Genomic DNA, 14,376 nt, shown 5'->3' with positions numbered 1-14,376 from the left:
GGGTCACCCCCCCACCCCCCAGTGCCTATCCGAACACAGCTATGGTCTCCTGGCAGCAATGTCACAACCTCCACTCACCTTGACATTGAGGCCACCAGGACAGTCCTCAAAAGTGCTGCTCTCCCTCCCCTCCACCCCCTCTGTGATTACAGCACAATTTCAACTCTTCCAAGACAAGCGCAATCCAGGCTAAGACCCCATTGCCCACCTGTGATCTACACTAGGGTCTGCTCTACAAATCCATGGGCTTGGGCTGCAGCCAGCATTGGGGTCACTGGAGCTGGATAAGGGCAGAGAAGGAGGGCATGTGGGCAGAGAAAGACCAAACCATCAGGAGTTAAATTTAGTCAAAACTGTTGATACTCTTCAGTGCTAATTCCAGAATCTAATTCCTTTGAAAAGACTGGGGAAAGCATAGAAAGAACAACCAGGTAACAGCCTAGCACAAGGGCAGGAGCTGGACAGGTTTGAAAATCAGTCTCTTGTTATCAGAGATGCTCATGGGCAGGAGATGCCATGGGCCATATGGGTTGGGGACTGTCAACACGACACCTGTTGGAGTCAGAGATGGGGACCCAGAGCAGGAGGAAAGCAGACCTCATGGAGAGGAGGAAGGAAAGCCACATTCCTCCATCATCACAGAACCATCAAGCAAACAAGAAATGAGGCATGTTGAGAGAGGACCACAGTGAGGCAGGATGACCAGCCACATGAGCCCTCACAGCCCACAGTTCTGCAGATGGGATGAGGCCAGATGACATTTGAGACCCTGTGACCACAGGTCCTGGAGGAACAGAATCCTACTGCAGGGACAAGGACACAGAAACAGTAATGTGGATGAGTCAAACCCCACATGGATGGAGCACTGACTGGACACAGTTCTGTCCACCCTCAGCTCATTACAGCAACACTCTGCACAGCAGATTCTGGAAGGTACTCAGGTTCTGGAAGGTACTCAGGGCAATGTACTTACTTTCTATAGTTTAAGAATCTTTCCCTCTCTCAATGCATTCCTCACTTTATTTTTTTTAAATTATTTTTTTAAAAAACATAAGAGGTTCTCAGATACCCCATTCCTCACCCTTCCACCCCCATCATTTTTTTAATTGTATTTTTTTGGAGATACATAGATCACAAAAAACAGTTACATTAAAAAATATGAGATTCCCATATACCCCACCCCCCACCCTACCCCACTTCTCCCACATCAACAATCTTTCTCATAATTGTGGCACATTCATTGCATTTGGTGAATACATTTTAGAGCACTGCTGCACCACATGGTTAATAGTGTACATTGTAGTTTACACTCTTCCCCAGTACATTCAGTGGGCTATGGCAGGATATATAATGTCCAGTATCTGACCCTACAATATCATTTAGGACAACTCCAAGTCCTGAAAATGCCCTCACATCTCTTCTGTCCTCTCCTTGCCCTCAGCAACTACCATGGTCACTTTCTCTACATCAATAATACAAGTTCTTCCATTACTAGTCACAATAGTTCTATAGTAGAATATCAGTAAGTCCACAGTAATCCATATTTTATTCCTCCATCCTGTGGACCCTGGGATGGTAATATTCACTCCACCTCTATATTGAGAGGGGGCTTTTATCCACATGGATGATGGATGCAATTCTCCTGCTTGCAGCTGTAGGCACTCTCAGTTCCCTGGTATGGTGGTTGACCATCTTCACCTCCCTGTTAGCTGCCCTGGGTAAGTCCAACCATTCAGAGTGTAAGAGTTGCAACTGCTAAGGCTCAGGGTTCAGCTGGCACATGGAAAATCCAGAGATTCAAGTCTCCTGAGTATACAACCACAGGTTCAGTAAAGTGACAGAAGAGGCATGTGTAGAAAGGTCACATCTGAGTTCAATCCATCCCACTTAAGAATATAAATTCCAAAGTAGGGCCCACTGACATGGCACTGAACTCCAGAGCCATCTGTCATGACCCTAGAGCCTGTGTGTCTCTGTAGCCCTCAGGAGCACCAGTACCTGGGGTTGTATCTACTTTGGCTGTCTCTAGGAACCCGCTGAGGTGTGGGTAAGTGTAACCCCTCTGATGACCTCGTGACTTTTTTGAAGACTCTTAGCCATATAAACTCATTTGTCTTTGTCATTTCCCCCTTTCATTCAAGGTCAAAAAGCAATTTTTAACACATGATCCTACATGTAGGCTGAGATATTCTGCTGGTCTGAGTTGACCCTTTTATTCAAGGTCTCTTTCTAGTTGCATCACCAGTTAGTGATTGATAGTAATCCCTCAGTGCCAGGGAGTCTCATCCCAGGAGTCATGTCCCATGCTGGGGGAAAGGTAATGCATTTATATGCTGAATTTGGCTTAGAGAGTGGCCACATTTGAGCAACATGGAGGCTTTCAGATGGTAACTCATAGGCACCCCGCAGCTCTAGACCTGGTCCATATTTCAGGCACACAGGCTTATAAGCATAGTTATCCTTATCAAGGGCTCACTATTGGACCATCCTTATTCACTGGTCTTTGTTGTTGCACTTCGGAGATTGTTGCTGTTCCATTGGGGAATGTGACAGTGCTCCTTGGAATAGAAACACAGCACTCCCTCCATTGTCATTTTTAACTGTAACTACTATGAAATAACAAACATATATCTGAACATTTTTATGTACCCTATATACATGCCCTGGGGAACTCCCTTCCAACCATGTGCCCCCATCAACAACACCCCACACCAGCATTGCTCCCCTGCCATAGTTGAACCTCTCTGTGGTCCAAAAATTCTTCAAAAATGAAGCCTAATATATTGCCAAATTCAATTAATAGGAAAATGAAATAGTAGTGATAGATTTAAATATTAGAAATAGAATACATACAAATTTAGAAAACCTCAAATAAACTAAAAATAAATTGGGGTATTAGAAAATGAAAAATATTATAAAACTTTGTTTTTGATGTTTTGCCTTTAATCACTGTAATGTTGTTGCCTTGTATGTATACTGGCAAGGCAATTTCTTTCATTTGTTCCTCAGTGTCTTCATCCTTTCTTTTTTTTTCCTAATTTTTAATTTTGCCTTCAAAAAATTTAGTTCACAGTATTTCACATATACAATATAGGGAACTCCCATATATCCAACATCAAACCCTTTTCCTGCTTCCCCAGCAAGGGTCTTTTTACATGTTCAAGTTATATTTGCTGCAGCTGGTGTACAGATATTGAAACATAGCTATCGAACATGGTTCTATTTTGGTTTACATTATGGTTTATATTTTAGTCTGTACAATTTTCTAAATTATTAGTTACCTTATGTTTTACATTATGGTTTACATTTTAGCCTAGAGACTTTTATACATTTTTTGGTGTAATTTAACATGTCCCATATTCATCATTGCATGATCTTGTGGAACACTTCCATTGCCCCCCAGTTATCTTGCTTCCATTTATTGTATACTTTTCTCCCCCTCCCCTCAGGGCCTACAGTGGCAATCAATCTTGATTACTTGATTAACCACATTCACAGATACTTGCAACAATGCTGACGGCTTGACATACTAGACTGCCCTAACCCATTTGGACCCAACAGTTCTATCAAGAGACAGAATTCCCTCTGTTTGAGAGCATCAGGATTCCCCAGGATGTGGGTTCATCTTAACACTTATTGTATGGGTCTCCACACAATGATATAACACAGTATGACAAAATGAGCACTCACACACTCCCTAGAAGCCTGCCCCTGTGCCAGATGCCCCCTCTTAAGCACCTTAAACAGGTAATCCTTCCTTATTATATTTTCTAAAGAATTTTTTCCAACATTATAGTTTCAGCTACATACCTGGCAATCTCCCATTTTCAACTGTTCCCCTCAACCCTCCCCCAATTCCTTCAGTCATCTGACCCATCCTCCCAACCCTAACCCCCTTAGGCCAAAAAGCCCCACCCAAAGGTGTCCCTATGCCCCTATCTTATCCCTTCCCTGTACAAATACTTACGTCCAGCTTATCATAGATTTCAGCCATGTAGGCATCAGTTCATGACCTTCCTCTCCCCCGGCCCCAACTTCCTTTTAGCCTATCATCCAATCTCTAGCTCTCTGAGACAGCTTGGTTTGCTTATCTCATATCAGAGATGTCATGTAATATTAGTCCCTCAATGTCTGGCTTGCTTCACTCAGTATAAGGTCCTCAAGATTCATCCATGTTATCCCATGTGTTTATACTGTATTCCTTCTTATAGCTGAGTATTATTCCATTGTATGTATATACCACATTTTATTTAACCATTCATCTGTTGGTGGACATTTGAGTTGATTCCAACTTTTGACAATAGTGAATAATGCTGCTATCAACATTGGTGTGCATATATATGCCTATACACTTATAGTAGGGGACTTTAATACACCATTATCGCCATTGGCCTGAACATCTCAAAAGAGAATCAATAAAGAAACAAAGACTTTGAACAATATTTTAGAGGATCTGGAACTAATAGACACATAGAGAACATTATACCCAAATACAGCAGGATATACATTCTTCACAGTCTCACATGGATCATTCTCCAAGATAGACCACATGCTAGGCCACAAAGAAAGTCTCAATGAGTTCAGAAAGATTGAAATCATACAAAATATTTTCTCTGACCAAAGTGGAATGAACCTGGGAATCTGCAAAGGCCAGAGACCCAGATTAGGAACCAAGATATGGAAGCTAAACAACACATTCTTAGAAAAACAGTGGGTCAAGGAGAAAATCTCAAAACAAATAATAACTACCTTGAAACTAATGAAAATGTTAACACAATGTATCAAAACTTATGGGATGCAGCAAAAGCTGTACTGAGATGAAAATTCATAGCCATAGATTCAAACATCAAAAAAGAAGAAAGGGCTAAAATTGAAGAACTACCTGCACAGTTGGAGGAATTACTAAAAAAACAAACAAACAAACAAACAAAAAAAACCCAACAATCTAACCCCAAAGGAAGAAAAAGAAAGAAATAACAAAGATCAGAGCAGAACTAAATAAAATAAAAAATAAGAAAGTGCTTAAAATAATAAACAAAACAAACAGCTTGTTCATTGAGAAGATCAATAAAATTGACAAACCCTCACCTAGACTAACAAAGAAAAGAAGAGAGAAGATACAATTACACAATATAAGAAATGAGAAAGGGGATATTACCACTGACCCCAAGGAAATAAAGACTATCATAAGAGGATACTTTGAAAAATTATATTCTCACTTTCATTTAATAGCAAGAATTTGTAAAAGCAAAATCATAACAGGTTCTCATTTTTAAGTGAAGCACCAAGAGGCAGCTCAGAGCACCATGAAGTAAGACAGGGCTGTAGATGTTCCACATTAAGCTCTCCTGAGCAGGGCAGTTGGTTGCAGCAGGGAACACAGGTCAGTGTGGGGGGTGTGGGGGGCAGGGGTGAGCTACCTCCCCATCCTCCAGTATACAACAGGAATGCAGACACACAGATGCCAGCTGCAGGAAGAAAAGCTTATATCCCAAAGAAAGGGGTCTTGAAGTCACACGAGGGGCATGAACAGCTCTGGAATCTCTCCATCCCCCATGAGGCAGCTTTGTCATGCTACAGAAGGAAATAATCAAGAGCATGCTCAGGTTGTCTCTGTAAATGTAGATGTCACGACCAACCCTCCATGTCCTCATGTCCATGTCCAAGGAATCCCCAGGACCCAGGTGTGTCCTCTTGGCCCAACCCCCCTCCCCTTTCAGGCCCCCCAGGGTCTCACCTTTAGAAGCCTCAAGAGACACATCACAGCCCTGGGCACTGTCACTGGCTGGAGAGGAACAAATACAGGGTCTGGTCAGAGCCACAGGGACATGTGAGTCAAGGAGTGATGGGGTGAGCTGCCCCGTGGGCTGTCTACACTCCCCAAAGGCTTGGGTCAGTCTTGACCCTCCACACCACCTCCCTCTCCGTCCCCCACTTACAAGCAGCCTGAGCGTAGCTCCCTTCTTTTCCACCTGTGGAAAAACAACTAGTGAGTACAGGACATGAGGTCCCAGGGAACTATTCCTGGATCCAGGGAATTTTCCATGACATTGACTGCAGACCTGGGACAGGATCAGGAAATATGATGTGGGAGATGTGTGGGGCTGGACCTTCTGCCCTCCTGGAGGTCTGTCCTTAGCAGCCCCTTTCCTCTGACTGCTGGGAACAGGGGCCTCCACGTCATCACTGGGGACACTGTCCTACTTCTCTTACAGGTTTTATAAAGTGTAGTAACAGGCCCAGACTGGATGGGCACGTGTGTGAGGAGGGGCTTCACAGCACCAGAAAGGGGCAGGGCACACTGCTACCTGGGCTGGAAACCCCCCTGGACAAGAAACATCAGACCCACCCCTGCCCTACCTGAGCTCTTTCTTCTCCAGGTCAGAACTCCAGCCACCGCGGACACTCCAAGGAGGACCAGGGTAGCCACGATTCCCACGATGATGATGGGGGGCTGGGAAGGTGGCTCTGAGAAGGGGGGAAGGTCAGGGGCCCTGACCCCAGGCTCAGTGCTGACCCTCTGGAGGAGCTCAGAAGGGCTCCTACTTCCCTAGAAGAGGCCCCCACCTCGTCCCACTTACCCCATCTCAGGGTGAGGGGCTTGGGCAGCCCCTCGTGCTGCACGTGGCACGTGTATCTCTCTTCCTCCCCAGAAGGCACCACCACAGCCGCCCACTTCTGGAAGGTTCCGTCCCCCGCAGGCCTGGTCTCCACAAACTCCATGTCCTGGGTCTGGTCCTCCCCGTCCAGCTGCCAGGTCAGCGTGATCTCCGCGGGGTAGAAGCCCAGGGCCCAGCACCTCAGGGTGACCCCACGGTCAGGGTTGGGGTGGCGGGTCACGTGGGTCCTTGGGGGGTCTGTGGGAAGGTCAGAAACTTCAGGAACTTTCCATTTCTCTCCTGGTCATTCTAGCAGTGCTAATGACCATCAGGAATGGACAGGATGTTTGGGTTTGGGAGGAGACCTGCCCCACGCCCCCACCCCGTACCTGCATGCAGCAGCGTCTCCTTCCCATTATCCAGGTGTGTTTGCAGCCATTTCACGCACTCCTCTTGTAGGTATGATCTTTTATAGTCAGCAAGCCCGGCCTCCTCCCACTTTCGCCGGGTGATCTGAGCCGCGGTGTCTGCCGCAATCCAGGAGCTCAGGTCCTCGTTGAGGTAAAGGTAGTCGGCGCCGTCATAGGAGATGTGATAGTAGCCTCGTTGGAAGCGCGAGTCGGGGTCCACATAGCAGCCATACATCACCTGGTAGGTGTGAGTCCCTGGCCCAGCCACCAAGATCAGCCCCGCCCAGCAGGTCCCGCGGACGAACAGCCACCATCCTTGGCTCCGCCCCGCGATTTCCTCGCCTACCCCGCCCCGTGGTCAGCCCCGCCCACTTCTCGCCTCCAGGATCAGTCCTGTCCATTGGCCCCGCCCACCTACCCGCCTACCTGTCCTTCCACCTGCCCGCCCCACCCCCTGCGCTGAAAAGTCGGGGTCTCTCTGGTCTAAACTGAAAATGAAAGAGAGGAAAAGTCCCTCCCGGGTGGTGGGTCCCGGGTTCCACGGCTTCGGGGGGCAGTGGGGACCCGAGACCTGGGGAGACCCCGGTCGGTCCTGGGGATCTTGGTCGTGCGCGGACCCCGGGCCCCGCATCGCTCACCGGTTGCGCTCTGGTTGTAGTAGCGGAGGAGGGTCCATAGACTGTGTTGGAAAATATTCACGCTGTTCTGGACTCTCTGAGTGTTCTTCTCCCAGTACTCGGGCCCCTGCTGCTCCACCCACGGCGCCCGCGGCTCCAACCTCGGACTCTCCGCGTCGCTGTCGAACCGCACGAACTGCGTGTCGTCCACGTAGCCCACGGCGATGAAGTGGGTGTCCCCCCTCTCGGGTCGTGACGTGGAGGTGTAGAAATACCTGAGGGAGTGGGAGCCTGGGGGGACAGGAAAGGGGCGGGGTCAGCTTGAGGGGACCCGGCTAGGCTTACGCTGTCCTGTCCCCCCCGGAGGTCCCCTCGCCCCCTCCGGGGCACGCCCCCCGACCCCGCACTCACCCGCCCGGGTCGGGGTCAGGGCCAGGGACCCCGAGAGCAGCAGGAGGAGGGTCCCCGGCGCCATGGCCGGACCCCCGGGTCTGGCGGAACCTGAGTCCGGGCGGGGCGGGGCGGGGCGGGTCGGGGCGGGCTCTGAATGGGCCGCGGGGCCGGCGATTGGCTTCTCAAGAACTTGGCCCGCAAAGGGAGGCCTCCCTGGGCCCGCCTCACGAGGGTCGGGTCGGATGAACCTGACTCGGGTTGGGAGACGGAGAATGAAACTGCGGGGACCGGGGATTCCCGAGCTCAGCCTCCTCGCCCCACACGCCAGCTTCTGGGCGAAACCCTGAGAGCCAAGATCGGTCCTGGACTGGCCGCGACCCCTCCCCTGCAGGATCCCTCCGTCACCCTGTGCCAATGAGGCCCGGTTCTGACTCTTCACAGCTTACAAATTAATGAGGACCCCGAGGAGATTTTGGTGACCTCTACTGTTACTGACCATACCAGAAATCAAAGTGGAGTTTAAAATACCAGTTCCCTTAGAGTAATAATTATACCAAAACTCATTACACGTTGATAACTAATTCCAAGATTTAAAAAATGTAATGAAAAGGAGTGGATCAATTTACAATTTCGCAAATCTTTCTCAGCAGTCTCGGTAGAGCACCTCTTGATTCATATCACTTTGAATCTGTTATTTGTGTTTGAACAAAAATTCAGCCTCGGATATAAATGTTGGAAAAGAGAGAATTTTTAGTAGCCTTTTCGGGTGAGCATTGATGGATACCAGTTTTCCAAAATTCTAATTTTCTCTTGAGAGAGTACATTTTATCATTGGCTCAAGCCAAAGAGTTAAAATATTTCAAATCACATTTCTGATAAAGGATTTCTGCCCAGAATACATAAAGAGAGAGAACCAGTGTCTTGCCTCTTCCATTTCTGGTGGCTGCCAGCTTTCCCTGGCTTCTGGCTGCATCACTCAAACCTTAAGGCCAACATCATCAGATCTCTGCTCCATCTGCTTGTCACCTTCTCCTCTGGGTGTAGTAACATCTCCCCCTACTTCCCTGTTATGAGATCCATGTGATCACTCCTAGGGCCCATGGTGATAATCCTGGCTAATTCCCCATCTCTAGACCAATTACATATGCAAAGTCCCCTTTTACCATATAAGGTAATATTGACAAGTTCCAGGGATTAGAATGTAGACTTCATTGATGGGATGGGAGGCAATTTTCAGTCTGTCATGAGTGGGGACACCTGCACTGACAAGGATATGGAGCTCAGGAACCTGCACTGCCTGCTGGTAGGAAGACCACAGGGTGCAGCCACCATAGAAGGCATTTGGCAGGTTCTTAAAAAGCTAAGCATGGAGTTAAATTACAAACCAGCAATGCCACTCCTAGGTATTTGCTCATCTAATTAAAAAACTTACATTTACATAAAAACCTGTACAAAAATGTTCAAAGCAGCTTAATTAATAATTCTCCTAAACTTGAAGCAACCACCTTGTCCTTCTATATGTGAGTGGATAAAAGAGTCGGTGGTTGGGGAACTTATATAGCTCAGTGGTTTGAGCACCTGCTTCCCATGTACAAGGTGCTGGGTTCATTCCATGGAACCTCATAAAAAAATTGGTGGTCATCCATTGATGCATGGTACACAGTACTACTCAGCCATCAGAAGGAATGAGCTGTTAATTCATACAATAGAATGGATGAATCCTAAAGGCATGTTGCTAGTGAAGGAAGCCACACTGGGAATGCTCCACATTGTCTGGTCCCATCTACACAAAATTATGGAAAGAAAAGACTATAGATACTGAAAGTATATCCCTGGTTGGATGATGTTGGGTTGGGGGAAAGGTAGTTTAGGTGAAGCACAAGAGATTTTTAAGGCCCTGACACTATTCTGTGTGGTACTGTAAGATGGATACATGACACTGTCCACACTGTCCATATATCTAAACCCATAAACTTTACAGCACAAAGAGTGAACCTTAAGTGTGCAAACTTTAAAAAAAAAAACCATCTAGGTAGGTGGGTTACCCCAAGATGGCTGCAGACTGTGGTAGAAGGATCTAGCTGTGTCAGAGGTGCATGGTATGAATTCATTGAAGGAAAGGGGAGGAGCTGCTGGACTGAGGACTTTTGGAGCTGGCTGGAAATGGTAAGCATGAAGGCAAAAGGAACTATGCATAAGCACCGACTGTAGTTGGTAAAGTTCTTTCTCATGGGGTAGGGTTAACAATCCTGAAATCACTGTCTGTATGTATGAGGGCTGAACAACAAGCAAAGATTAATATATTGTAGGTGGTGAGAGCCAAATTTCTCACCATAGAATTGGGAGGTTACAGATTTGCGAAGGGGAAAGCCAGATTAAAATATCTTATATGGGATTAGAGTTGAAGATATGGAATCAACTTGTGTTTAGCTTAATGTAGTTTAGTATAAATATTGATATATATGTATGTACATGTATTATATATGTGTGTTACACATGCCTTGGTATACACACATATTTTCTAATTCTCTACTGAGAAGGCCTAGAAGAAATGACTCCCCAACAAAAATGAGCAAACCCAGTGCCTACACCTCAGTTTCTAATACCATTATGTCAAAACTGAACCAAGGCTCCTTGCAGAAAAGAATGAATCTAGGGCTGGGGTAGGAAATACAAAGAATGAAGCTGGAGCATATGGGAGTACCAGAAAGTGAGTAATGCCCAAAACATAAAATCATGGGGATATGTCAGAAGGACTCGAGTCAACAGAAAGACTCTCTATGACCAAAACTGGAACAATTTGAACAACAAAATAAATAGCACAGAATTGGATTATAGCCAATGGTACAAAATTAATATCAATGAGCCTATAAATGACTGGAAAGTAATTACATGGGGCAAGAATAGCCAAATTTCTCAAAAACAAGAATTCCCAATGATTTATGTAGGTGCTCCACCCTCACTGAGTTGAGCATAACTCCCCACCCCTAAGTGTGGACTGCACAGATTTCCTTCCAAAGTGGACAATGGAAGGGGGATGTGAACAGTGACTTCATGCTGGAGAATCCCAGGAAACACTGCTTTAGCCAGGAAACCCAGCTAACATCACCAGAGATGAATCAGGGTCACGCCATGTCCCCTTCTTATTCTGTTGAGATATGGCCTCTCCATGCCCTTTTCCCTAAAAACCCACAGCCCTGGTCTAACTATGAGAAAAGCATCAACCTAACTCAAATTGAGAGGCAGTCTACACATCCCAACCAATACTTCTCAAAACTGTTAAAGTCACCAAAAACAAGGAACATCTGAGAAGCTGTCACACCCAGAGGAGGTGAAGGAGAGGAGACCCAATGGGATTAAGTGTAATGCAGTGTCTTGGATGGGATCAGGGACAGGGAGGGGACATGGGGTGAAGCTAATGAAATCCACACGAACTTCAGGTTAGTTACTAATAATGCATCAATATGGCTTCATTAGCAGGAACAAAGTGCCAGAGGGATGTAAAATGATAAATGTGGGAAACGGGGTTGTTTGTGAGCTCTCTGAAAGCCTTCATCATTTTTCTATACATGTAAAGCCTTTCTAAGACTAAAAGTTTATTAGGAAAAAAAACACAACAGTCCTCTGAAAAGGAATAGAGAGCAAATGGAAAAAAAAAATCTCTTCAGTGTTCCCAGATGCTGCCTTCAAGCCGGCTGGGGTGGGGGTTCTGGGGAAGAGATGGAAACCTCAAGGAGGCACAAGGGCTGCTGAGCGCTCCTCCTCTCTCACTCCTTGCTCCACCCGGAGTCTGACTCTAGTGGATTCCAGGGATGCTCAGAAGGCAAGTTCACCCCTTTTCCCATCAGTGCTGAGCCCCCAGGTCAGTCAGCTCTGCCCCACTCAAGCCCGACCCTTGCCAAAGTCCTCTCACTGCTTTCCCCCCAGCCCTGGGCAGCCTGTGGTCAGAGCCCTTGGCCACCTGCAGGCACTTCTTCAGCTCCTAATCAGCTGAGCTAGTGCGACCTGGCCTGGGTGCGGGGAGGTGGCCTCGCAGCTGGATGCCCCGGAGATGCTCGTCCTGGAGGGCAGAGGGCAGGACGCAGCCTGGGGGCTGGAGACCCTAGTGGACGGCAGGGAGGTGGGTGATAAGACCTGCCCAGTCTCTGCCCACGTACTCCACGAACGCGAGGGCTGACCCTCCCGCCTCCCCAATTCCCCGACCAGGCACCTGCCCACCATCCCCACACCAAGGTGGACCTTCCCCCAGGCTGAGCGCAGGAGTCCGGCGTCCAGGGTCTTTTCTCCTTTGTGGGCCATAGCTGTCTAGATGCCCCGGTCTCACCCCTGTCAGTTTCTTCTGTCAAAACCGTTTTTGAAACTTTCAACTATTTGTTCAAAAGACTGTCTTTTTCCCCCTGGATTAGGGGAAGCCGTTTTCATAAGCATGTTCTATTTATACTCTTTGTTAATGTTCATTGACCAACCACTGCTCTGAGGCTGCTACGGGAGCTCAGTAGTAAGTTTTCAGATCTGCTCCATGGATCCTCCACATTTCTATTTTTTTTTTAAGATTAACATACACTTTATTTTTTTTTTCCAAATTCTACTCAACTTATTCATTTAAAAAAAAAACATTACATTCAAAAAATATGAGGTCCCCACTCCCCCCACAGTAACACTCTCCCCAATCATCATGACACATCCATTGCATCTGGTGAGTACATCTCTGGGCATTACTGCACCCCATGGCCTGTAGTCCACACCATAGCCCACACTCTCCCATGTTCCATCCAGTGAGCCATGGGAGGACATACAATGTCCGGCAATTGTCCCTGCAGCACCACCCAGGACAACTCCAAGTCCCAAAAATGCCTCCACATCTCATCTCTTCCTCCCATTCCCCACACCGAGCAGCCACCATGGCCACTTTTTCCACACCAATGCCACATTTTCTTTGATTACTAACCACAATAGTTCATGAATAGAATATCAGTAAGTCCACTCTAATCCATATTCTATTCCTCCATCCTGTGGACCTTGAATTGGTTGTGTCCAATTCACATCTATGTCAAGAGTGGGCTTAGATTCCACATGGATGCTTGATGCAATCCTCCTGCTTTCACTTGTAGGCACTCTTGGCTCCATGGTGTGGTGGTTGACCTTCTTCACCTCCATGTTAGCTGAGTGGGATAAGTCCAATAAACCAGAGTATAGGAGCTGAAGTCTGTTGAGGCTCAGGACCTGGCTATATATGGTCAGTCCAGAGATTCAGATCCCCTGGGTGTATATTAAACCCCAGCACCAACTACTATTCTGGTAAAGTAACAGGAAAGGCTTGTGAAAAGAGATCACACCTGAGTCCAGCTCCATCACACAGAAACACCAACTCCAAAGAAGGGCCAACTAACATGGCACTGAACTCCATCTGCCATGATCATAGAACCTGTGGGTCTCTGTAGCCCTCAGAAGAACCAATACCTGGGGTTGTATCTACTTTATCTGTCTCTGGGACTCTGCTCAGGTGTGCATAAGGGTAACCCCTCTGATAACCTCCCGTCTCTTTTTTAGAGACTCATAGCTATATAAACTCATTTGTCCTTTCCATTTCCCCCTTGATTTAGGTAAAAAAGCATTTTTAACTGCTGATATTATATGTAGACAGAGATATTCTGCTGGTCCAAGTTGAACCTTTTATTCAAGGTCATTTCCTAGTTACATCATCAGCTGGTACTTGATATTGATCCCTCGTTGCCAGGGAGGCTTATCCCCAGGAGTCATGTCCCATGCTGGGGGGAAGGCAATGAATTTACATGCTGAGTTTGGCTTTGGGACTGGCCACATTTGAGCAACACGGAGGCTCTCAGGAGGTAACTCTTAGGCACACTGCTGCTCTAGGCCTTGTTCTTATTTCAGGAGCACAGGCTCACAAGCATAGCCATTAGTATCAGGGGCTCATTGTTGGACCTTCATTCTTTTTGGTCTTTGTCATTGCACTTGGGAGTATCTTTATTTATATTATTAACCACAATCGTCATCTACTTCCAAAATATTGTTATGTGTTCTCAATACTATCCTCCAGCTGTCCTCCAACTAACTTGAATCTTCCTAGACTACTAGATTCAGCCTTAATCATATCCATAAATCAACAGTATAGCATTCACTATAATATATTGCCATCAAGTCCAACCATTGCCACATATTTATAGTGGATCTTATTAAACATTCTACATACATCCAACATCTTCACCCCTCTTCATCCTACATTCCATCTCCTAACAATCTACACTTCAAAGTCCAAATCCACAATTCTAGTCATTATATTTAGTTAATATTAATAAGAACATGCAATATTTGTCATTTTGTGTCTATCTTATT

General features: G+C 46.6%; 1 protein-coding gene across 1 annotated transcript; it reads right to left on the bottom strand.

The window, feature by feature from the left end:
- Positions 1 to 5,195: 5,195 nt before the first annotated feature.
- LOC101411831 (patr class I histocompatibility antigen, B-1 alpha chain-like) lies at positions 5,196 to 8,117 on the bottom strand. Its single transcript, XM_004467400.4, has 8 exons — positions 8,038 to 8,117; positions 7,648 to 7,917; positions 6,989 to 7,264; positions 6,582 to 6,857; positions 6,361 to 6,468; positions 5,940 to 5,972; positions 5,738 to 5,785; positions 5,196 to 5,574 (listed from the first exon to the last, which is right to left on the bottom strand). Exons 1-8 carry the CDS (start codon positions 8,099 to 8,101, stop codon positions 5,570 to 5,572), a joined length of 1,080 nt encoding a protein of 359 aa, XP_004467457.1. The 5' UTR covers positions 8,102 to 8,117; the 3' UTR covers positions 5,196 to 5,569.
- Positions 8,118 to 14,376: the final 6,259 nt, after the last annotated feature.

The sequence above is a fragment of the Dasypus novemcinctus genome, chromosome 22 (genome assembly GCF_030445035.2).
Source record: "Dasypus novemcinctus isolate mDasNov1 chromosome 22, mDasNov1.1.hap2, whole genome shotgun sequence".
NCBI lineage: Eukaryota > Metazoa > Chordata > Mammalia > Cingulata > Dasypodidae > Dasypus > Dasypus novemcinctus.
The sequence above is the reverse complement of the archived record's forward strand: the minus strand, read 5'-3'. Positions and strand labels throughout refer to the sequence as shown.